Genomic DNA, 10585 nt, shown 5'->3' on the forward strand with positions numbered 1-10585 from the left:
ACATTATATGGCTTAGGTCTAAAAATTAGGTTAAGTATGATTGAAGTGCTTCAAAGCTTCTTCATATATCATTTACTTTGTATAATCTTTCTTGGCGTGATCTTATATACTCAACACTACGCATAAAACCATGTAATATTTTAAAATATGAAATAAGTGGTAATTAGAAGACACACTTGTACACTTTTTTTTTTCTATTTTTACCTTTTTACTCTATCATTTAAATCTTGGATCTTGATAAAATTTACATTCAATCTCCATTATATCACCCTGGTAATATAAAATGCAATCTATTTTTACCTTTTTACTCTATCATTTAAATCTTGGATCTTGATAAAATTTACATTCAATCTCCATTATATCACCCTGGTAATATAAAATGCAATCATTAACAATACAATCTATTTTCTACAAGGTCAAACCTAATTTAGATGCCAACTATTTGATCATATATAAATTCTCTAAAATAAGTTTTTCTTCATGTGCATATCCTTTACAAATCCTATAATAATAATTAAAATATTTTCTAGACATATTATATTTGATTTTGATGCTTGATACTCAGGTGTGTGATATACTGAATAACAATATTATTATTCTTTAGGTACGTCTCCTTTACAAATCCTATTATTGTGTGATATTCAATAGTTTATGAAAGTTTTGTTCATGCAAATCCAGCATAAAATTATATGACTTAACTATAAGAAGTAATATAAGTACGGTCCAAGTGCTTGAGTTTATCTATCTATCAGATGACTCGAAAACTTACTTTGTAGAAACATTCTTCGTGGAATTTTATATACTTAAAAAGTACACATAGAAGCATAGTCTTTGAAAATATGGAATGAATGACAGGTGCAAAATACATTCATACAAATAATTTTTTTCTATTTTTTATTTTTTTCAAATCTATTATTTGAATCTTGAACCTCCAAAAAATTTACATTGTATTATCCTTGTAGTATAAATGCAACCATTAGCACTGTAGTCCTTTTTTTATAAGTTCAAACTTATTTTAGACACTAGTCATTTTATTATGTATAAATTCTTTCAAACCAATTTTTTTTTTAAATTAGTCCACTTTAGATATTCTATACTATAATTGAAAATTTTTTGGGCATATTATATTCGATTTTGATGCTCAATATTCTAATAGTACAAACTTTATTTATATGATGTATTCTTCCAGTATTAGAGCATTCTACTTTTTGGAGATCTCTATTGTTTCTTGTTTGCCCATACAAATATTAGGGTTCTTAGAAGATTTGAGGGATTTTGAGATGCATACGAGAAGAAGATTTTGTGTGAAATTATCTCTATGACTCCATGTTCTAGGAATTTTAAGTTCCTTCTTCATTAATTTCTTTCAATGTTGATGTAATTAGAATATTGAAAAATGAATAATAATATTGCTATTCATTGTATAACAACTATAAATTCTTTTATAATAATGTATCATATCATTTATCACATAAATTAATATTGCTATTCATTGTATAACAACTATAAATTCTCTTATAATAATGTATCATATCATTTATCACATAAATTTTAGCATATTGTGATCATGTTTTCTATTTCTCATTTGTGTTTAGTGTCATTCACTCCTCTTTCAAATATCTATATATTGTGTAGACATTCTACTTGAGGTGATGACAACTCATGTAAAAATAGAAAGTGACTTCTAACTATACAAAATACAATAATTGAGTTTCTATCTAAAAGACTTGTGCCAATGTCTCATGAGATATAAAATGTACCGACAATCATGTCGTGTTGTTGGAGATGCTATTGAGTTATTTGCTGTCATATAAGATTTGTTTGATCCTTAGAGTTTTAGTTTACTAAATATTAATTGTAAATATGTTGAAAATTATTAAATTGTTGATATCTTTTCACAAATTAAATCTTACAAATTTTGCAATTTTTGACAAATCAATGCAAGAAGTTTCACTAAATTTATGATTGATGGTTTTATCCCATATTTAGAAAAATTTGTGATTTTCTAGAGGCTTTTGCAAGCATACATTGAAATTGTTATGTTTTTATGTGTCTAATACATGCAGTTTGTTTTTTTTTATATTTATAACACTGAAATATTTCATATCACATGAAAAAAATCATTATTCTAATTAAAAAAAAAATTAAAATAAAATACCCACTTTCATTCATAGGTAACACAATGAGTACTTAAAACTATTTAAATTTGGGGAGAAATAATTCCATACGGATAGTGCATGCAAAGATGTATGTGGTGTCCGATCTCTACCGTCGATCACCGTAATTAAATTTTTTTTTTTTTTTAGAAAAAATTTGAAAGTGAGGTCCACTGAAAATATATCTTTAATGTGATCTACGGTGTAGATCAGATACAACATCCATCTCTCTGCATGCGGTGTCTGTATGAAATAATTTTGCAAATTTGGGTATTACATGTGTAAATATATAGAACTTAAAAGGTACGTATGTAAATCGGAAATATCTATGTATATACCAAATTATCAATTGCAAAGTGAGAAGATACTTCGAGAGCGAGCAGTCGAGAAATGGCGGCAAAGTTCACCGGCGATCTCCGACATCTCCAACACCCCTCTTCATCTTCCTCCCCGGAAATCTGTCTTCGCCTCAGAGAAGCCCTAGAAGCTTGCTCCAGCGTAGATAAAAGCTTCCCCCTCTGTTCTTTTTCATTTTTCCCGATTTCATCTTTCTCCAGCTCCCCCAATCTTTTTCTTGCAATTCTTTCAGTCGATGGGGACAGAAGACATCATCCAATCCAATGAGGCCGTCGCTCCCGTAACAAACCTTCTCCATACCTTAATGGAGTCCTCTACCTCCGATGGGGATGAAAGTCTGCCGGGCGTTGAAGGCTTAGAGGTCGCCCTAAATGAGATTTATCATTTTATTTTTTCTGCCGATTCGAATCAGATGGTGGTCGAAGCACTTTCGCTTGAACTTCCGAAGTTGGTCATAACGTTTGCTCCTTTGTCAGTGAAGTGCGGGGAGATTGCGGGGAAAATCATTGAATGCTTAGTTTCTATCTGTAATCCCCGCGAGATGCTCTCCGTTCTCTGTGAGGTGGGTGTCTTTTCAGCTGAATAGGGCATCTCTTTGTGGTAATTAATTTTCTGTCTCTTGGCTTCTGTGATATACGTTCTTTCCTAAATGAACAGCATTCTATGTAAGAATTGTTGTTTTAATTAAAACTTGTTGTCTGGATTGACAACTTTGATGGATTAATTGCAACACTTTTATGTTTTTTGTGCGTGTAATTTCATGATGAGCAGTTTAAGTCACTTTTCCCAAGTGGCCAAATCATAATTTTCTCATAAGTGTAGCTGAAGTTCTATAATACTATACGATCTTGGGTATTTGCAGTTCATTTATATGTATGAATTTCTTATCATATATGCGTAATTGAGTTTCATGAGGGAGAACAAACATGCTTTAGTGTTCCTTCACTGTTATCTTCTTCTCAGCAGATGTACAAAATCAGAAGTTATGTGATCTCTTATGTTGTAGACATTCTTAGTTCAAAGTTTCTTACTTTATCCTCACTTAATATTTATTGTTCATGTTTATTTTATACATATAAGTTATTTATTGTCTAGCTCTTTTAAGAAGCCAATCAATGAAATGTTTAAGACAAAAAGGAAAAGAAATCCAAAGTGAAAAAAATTTGCAATACAAAAATAAAACTAAAGTGTTCATCCATAGGAGCTAAACTATCTAACCGTCATTGTAGAAGTATCCTTGAAATCATTCTATAGATGAGGTTTATGTAGATATTTGAAGGGCTCTTGGGGCTTGGTTATGGGGAATATAAAGAGATCTGACTTGATAGAAAATAAACCCTGAAGATCATATGTGATTAAGAGAATAGCAACATAATTATATTTTGAGTTGTATTTTTTGAGATTTTCTAAGTTGTGCTTTCAAACTAAGAATCTCACGTGTAGGGGTGTCAAATCAGGGTCAAGCCTGACTCGAAATCAACTCGACCTGAATCTTAAGCGAGTCAGAAAGTCCAACCCGAACCGTCTTCAACAAGGTAACCCGTTTAACGTAAGACATAATAGATATTCAAATCAAAATTGGGCTAGCATATCAGTTTTGAATTAGCTTCGGGTTGGCGGGTAGCTTTGGGTCAATTTTGGATTGGTGGGTCAACATGAACCCAACCCGAAAAAATGAGTTAGGATTCCTAACGTGAACCCTATCTCGACTTGAAAATATTCAGGTCAACCCAAACCTGATTTTTTTGAGTTAAGTTTCGGTCGAGTTGGTATGTCAGGTCAATTTTCGACACCTCTACTCACATGCAATGCTTATCTACAAAAGATGCGAGCAGAGGACACAAAAGAATTAGTGGACTTAAATTTGAAGGAACCTTGCCCTGAGGCTGTAATATTATAAGATAGGCTTGCTGCTCTATGTGGTCTTCATACCATTATTTAATCTTGCAATTTTTTTTTTTTTTTTTTTCAATTGATATAATCAATGATACCTCATTTCGGGAGTATATCAAGGATAAATACAATGAAAGAAAAGAAGATGCATGAGGAAAGGGTATAAATAAGCAATAAGAGGATATAGTAATTAGTATGTGCAATTCAATCGGTTCTCTTCAAGTTCACTTTGAAAAGTACTTGTTATGGAAAAGGGAATTGTATCTATCAAGGGAGGAATTATCGAAAATAATATAGCATTTAGGAAACAAGTTAGTTTTTATATACTTGAGAATTATCGAAAATAATATAGCATTTAGGAAACAAGTTAGTTTTTATATACTTGAATTAGGCTTACTAATGTCTCCTCAAGAAACCCCAAAAAAATTAGGTCAATATATTGGACATATACCTTGAATTGCTAGGAATCTATATTATTTTTCACATGTGATACCATATGTTCATGCCTAAATGTATGATGCATCAATGAAATATCTCTTACGTTCCATTGAAACTAAGAGAATGATTTTCTAACATAGCGTCTGTAATTTTTTCTAAATGCCATATTTGTATGATTGATGACTTCTAACATTATTTTCTTTGTGATGCGGGTGTCAGAGGGGCGTGTTATTCCCCACCCTCATTTCATACGCCTGGGCCGACTAATCCAGGCAGTGGAGAGGCAACCGGTTCCTCCACTTTGGTTTGACGTATCATTTCAATGGAGGGGCCCAATCTTAATTATCTAGGCGTTATATATTTGTTTTTGTGTATTAGGTTGACTTTTTTTCTGTGTGTTTTCTGTCAGGACAGTCTTTAAGAGGCTTATTAGGTAAGATAGGGAGGGAGGGAGGGAGGGAGGGAGATGATGCACTAACTACTTTGATTGACTTGTCCACTTGCTGGGCTTTTACGGGCATCAAGGGGCTTATTTTTTTATGGAAATTCTTTTTAATGGATTTTTGTAATCATTTCTGTAAGTGTTCTTCTTTTAATTGATTTCGTTACAGGCATTAACATCTCATGCTGATGCTTCTGATGCACTGGGATGCTACAGTCATTTTGTGTTTGGGCTCTCGAAAGGTACAGTTACACTATAAGGTACAACCTAAGCCAGGAATAAGATTGCGTGCATAAAAGATATTTCTTATGCATCTTAATTTAGAAACAAAAAAAACATTTTTTTTTATGGAATGAACACGATTTCTAATTTAGTCTTTTCAAATTATTCTCAATGAGTTTTTCCAATTAAATTTTTTTTGTTGAACTCCTAGAAAGATCCATTTCTCATTTATTTATGGTATTTGTTGTTGGATGGTTGGTATTAACTATTCTTTTTTCTCATCTCAGTTCTTCTTCGTATTCAGAGACGTCATGTAGAGCAAGTTAAAGTGGCTTTGCCTGTTATTCTTGGAGTTCTAACTCTTGCCTCGTCAGAGAGTGACGAAGAGGATACAGATTCTCTAAACAAATTATTCTCTGCTGCAATTAGCATTGGTTCGTCAATCCAAGAAGTTTGCCAAAAGTTGGTTAGTATTTGCTTCGGGACCATATGTTAATTTTGCTTCTGCTTTGATATATATTGATCTTACTATCAGCTGTATCAGGAGGGAGAAAGAAAAGAATTACTTTGTGCTATACTTGGTCTTTACGTCCTGCAGAACATTGTTGAGTAATCATAAGCTTCATATTAATACTAATTACTGTTTCTCCTTACTGCTTTGCTTGCTGTGCAGTTTTCTTGATTGTATTTGTTTTTCTACTTTGAAGGCTCTTATTTCAAGAGCTAGACAAAGGCATATTTTTGAAAGTTCCTCAACTGTAGCGAAATTTTCTCAGTTCCTTCCATTCTGCGGGCTATCTTACCCTGGCCTTCTTACTGGGCATTTTGATAAAATTAATGAAATCTGTAAAGGTGACTAGTAATTCTTCTAGTAATTTTCCAATCTCTAGATGCTGAGTGTTAGTTATCTACTGAATTTTTACTCTAATTTTCCGTTCTATTTCCTGATACAATTTTCAGAAGAAAGTGTTGTACATGATGATGATGATGAATTTATTGCTTGCTTTTCATCTGCTTCTGCCGGAGCTAGCCTAGCTGGTCTGATGTCTTTTTTATTGTATTTTTATTTTCCTAAAACAGTTAATTTCAATCTAATTATTTTTTTTGAGTAAAGTGTCAAAATAGCCTCCCCATCGTTTACATGAGGCCATTTAATTCCGAGAGTCTACAAAAGTGTCAAATTAGTCTCCAAACTCTTTAAATTGGGGCTGAAATAGTCATCCGTGGAGATTATTTCAGTCCATATTAAAAGAGTCTGAGACTAAATTGACACTTTATAGACTTTAGTACTAAAATGACCCCTTTGCAAAGAGTCAAGAGACTGTTTTAACACATTTCTCTTCTTTTTTTTTCTGTCGCTTTTTTGTTTCTTATTGATTTGTTTCCATTTTTTTCATATGTTGTTAGTCATTTGGGGCCACATTTCTGATGAAGTTGAAAAAGCTGCTGGTGAGCAATTAGATATTGTTGTTACTGAAGTTCGACAAGACCGTTTTATGCGTTTGAAGGCTATAGGGATGTTCACACATATACTTATATCTGTTGAGTATCCCTGGATAATAAAATCCCATTGTTTGGATGTTTTACTAAGTATGATAGATGGAATTATTTCTGAAGAGCAAAATGATGTTGATGATGACTTTTCTTCCTTTCTGCCTAATCTATTTACATCTCTAATGGTAGCATTTTCTTTCTTTTGTTACCTGATTAAGTGATAATTCTTATAGTTATTTGCTTTAACTTGAAGAAATGTTTTAGGCTATTAAAAGCATCATGATGGGTGCTCCAGATCCCTCATTAAGAAAGAAGGCTTTTAATGCATTCAGAAAGGTGAGTTTTCAAAAAGCATAGCATTAAAAATTTGGGAAATTTACATACGTAGCACACAATTCTTATGTATTTACACATCTCACACCTAAACTTTCATACTTAAATACATAGCGCTTTGTTGTTTTAAACCCATGCATGAAAGGTGTATTCCACTTTTAAAAATTGGTAATAGTGTTATTTTTAATGTGATGTTAAATATTTGAGTGTTGTGTATGTAAATATGAAAGTTTATTTGAAGTATGCAAATACATAAGTGTGCTTTGTAAGTAAATGCCCCTAGTAAGCTGTTCTGTTTTCTCTGGCTTTCCCATTTGTTGATTAATTCAAGGTTATTAGGTTTAAATGCAAACATTGTATTTGAGGCTAATGCTAAGGCATGTCGAAGATTATAATCATGTAATCAAGATATATTGTTAATATCATTATGTCGCACCTCACTATTTTGGTTTTGGAAATATGGGAAATTTTAATTTTTTGTGCTTTTGTTTTTATGAATGTGAATAGCTCTTTCAGCTGACTGTACAAGTACACCATTTTTGTCATCCTGACTGTATAAAAACAATGGTCAGGTAGTCTCAGAGATCCCATGCTCTCAAAGATTCGACACTCTGAAGGCTATTATTACTAATAGTGATTCTCCTTCCATGGTAGAATTTTTGTGATGGAAGCATTTGCTTTATAAATTGTCTGCTCTTTTTTCTTATTGATTCATTTATTGTGCACAGGTAGCCATTCTTATTGATATGGTGAAAGGGGAAGTTTTGGTAGATAATCATCCAGAAAATTCGGAAAATGCTCAAAATAGAAAGGAAATTTCAAAATTTTGGGGTTCTAATGCCCTTGAAATTGTGGAAATGGTACTAAGACCTCATAAAGGCGGGCCTCCTTCCTTGCCAGAACATAGCGAACCGGTACATGTCTCCATCTCCACATTTCTACCTGATTTTTTACTTTTGTACTTGAAAGGCCGACTAATGTGTTTATAGATTGTTAGTAACTTTCTTTTCTTCCTTTCATGGGCTATACCTTTTTAGTTCTCTGGAGAGATTGTAGAATCTGTCTCTCTCTCTCTCTCCCAGTCTCATACGAGTGCGAAAGGGAGGTTACTCTTTTGTGAATGAATATCTGAGTGATTTTATATTTAATTTATCTCAATTCTTGCAGGTCCTTTCTGCTCTCAACCTCTACCGTTTCATAATGTTAATTGAGTTAACAGGTATATAACCAGAAAGCTTTCTGCACACACTTGAATTGATTTCTTTTCTTTCTTTCTTCTTTTTTCTTTTTCTGTAGTTACAGAACTATGAACTGTGTTAATATTTTAACTGCTTAATTGCTAGCCTTGGTTAGCAATTATCGTATTAAATGGTTTTTGGTTGTTGATGTTGGGCTCTGATCTGAAGAAATTGGGTATGCTGTTTAATTGGGAAATTACTAGGCTAATTCATTGTGATTTTGGCGTACTAAGTTCTTTTTTTCATCTTTAACAATGAAAAATATATTGCAGAAAATTTATTTTGATTACTTCTCTTTGTTTTTAATTACATTAACTTCCTAAAGTTTGAAGCCTATGTATTTGGGCTAATTGGTCAGCTACATTTTACGGATTTCATACATGCTTAGCTAGTATCTATAGTATCATGCCATTTAATGAATTCATGCAAGGTAAACACAATAAATCTTTCTTAGAAATTATAGTATCATGCCATTTAATGAATTCATCCTCGTTTTCCGTAGACCTTCCATGAAAACCAAGCTTTTGGAATCAAGAACAAAGGCTTATTATGACAACTTTGACGCAACAAAATTCTGTAAGAAAACGCCCATTTTCAAATATAAAACGGCTCAATAATTTCTTTGTTTTCCCTTTTTTAGTTTAGAAATCTAGTATGTGATGTAGGACACTAAGCATAATCAACTACCCTAAAAGTGTACCTGGTGGGGAATGCGCTGCTAAGGCTTTATGAACAATGATCCAGCCTCACCAAATTCATGGGTGGGCCGTTTCACCATTACCCTGTATTTCACTTTTTTTGGATACAACTATATAACAAGCATCCAATGTGGATCTTATGAGACATGATAATTGTTCTTCTATTCTCTTAATAGTTTTTTGTTGTTCGTATGCTCCCGATACCGATGAACTATTCTTTAATTTCAATTTGATATATGACTACTTATAGGGATATTCTTAAACAATCTCTAAATCCCGAATTTATTATATTATTTTAAAAAATAGAAATAAATTTTCTACTACAGTCTTAAGTGATAAATTCAAACTTGATTAAAAGAATTTTTATGATTGAGTGTTTTGTAAGGAATAATGTAGTATCTGGAAATATAAAAATTAAATTCTATTATCGACGACGACAACAACAACAACAACAAAGCCTTAATCCCACTACGTGGGGTCGGCCACATGAGTCCTTTTTCTCCATTGCATCCTATTTATTGTCATATTTTCATTTAGTTCTAGTAAATTAAGATCATTTTTTACATAATAAGCCCAAGTCTTCCTAGGTCTACCTCTGTCTTTCTTAACACAAGTCGAATCTTAAATATCTACTCTCCTAATCGGATCATGAGATGGTTGAAATTTAATGTGACCAAACCATCTAAGACGACTTTCTCTAATTTTGTCTGTCACAGGAGCTACACCAACCCTATCACGAATATATTTTTCGCATTTTGACTCTAGTGTCAAGCCACTCATCCACCTATGTATTCTCATCTCAACAACACTTAGCTTGGTCTTATGTTTCTCTTTGAAAGGCTAATATTCTGCACCATATAGCATTGTGGATCTTACCACCGTCTTATAAAATTTTCCTTTTAGTCTAAGCGGTACTTTTCTATAAAAAAAAAAAAAAACTAATAAAATGTGTTAACATAAAAATTATGTTTTATGTCTCCTCTTGCAACAATTCTTTACTCTTTACTATCACCATCGCTTTGAACTACAGACCCAACATATCTAAATCGTTCACACCTTTTAATAATTTGATCACCCAAAGTCACACTTCTGTCACTAGAGCTATTACTACTAAAATTAAATTCCATGTATTATGTTTTAGTTCTACTTAAATGAAGGCCTTTTGAAGACCTTTAGACTCCAATATAGACCTCGTTTAAATGAAAGAGCGCTTTACCTCATTTCTTTCGCTTTTTCTCTTGTTTTATCCACGAGAAGGATATCATCAGCAAAAAACATACACACAGGTACATCCTCCTGTAGATGTCCAGTAAG

General features: G+C 32.6%; 1 protein-coding gene across 2 annotated transcripts; it reads left to right on the forward strand.

Moving 5' to 3' along the window:
• Positions 1 to 2492: 2492 nt before the first annotated feature.
• LOC110027102 (aberrant root formation protein 4) lies at positions 2493 to 8554 on the forward strand (the record flags this gene model as incomplete). Of its 2 annotated transcripts, none has more annotated exon segments than XM_020728393.1 (12): positions 2493 to 2654; positions 2746 to 3075; positions 5456 to 5528; positions 5796 to 5974; positions 6044 to 6112; positions 6216 to 6360; positions 6469 to 6546; positions 6916 to 7187; positions 7267 to 7338; positions 7908 to 7985; positions 8064 to 8249; positions 8503 to 8554. In XM_020728393.1, coding segments are annotated over 12 exon segments (1642 nt in total), but the record flags the coding sequence as incomplete, so codon positions are not given.
• Positions 8555 to 10585: the final 2031 nt, after the last annotated feature.

The sequence above is a fragment of the Phalaenopsis equestris genome, unplaced genomic scaffold, assembly GCF_001263595.1.
Source record: "Phalaenopsis equestris unplaced genomic scaffold, ASM126359v1 Scaffold000002, whole genome shotgun sequence".
NCBI classification, from domain to species: domain Eukaryota; kingdom Viridiplantae; phylum Streptophyta; class Magnoliopsida; order Asparagales; family Orchidaceae; genus Phalaenopsis; species Phalaenopsis equestris.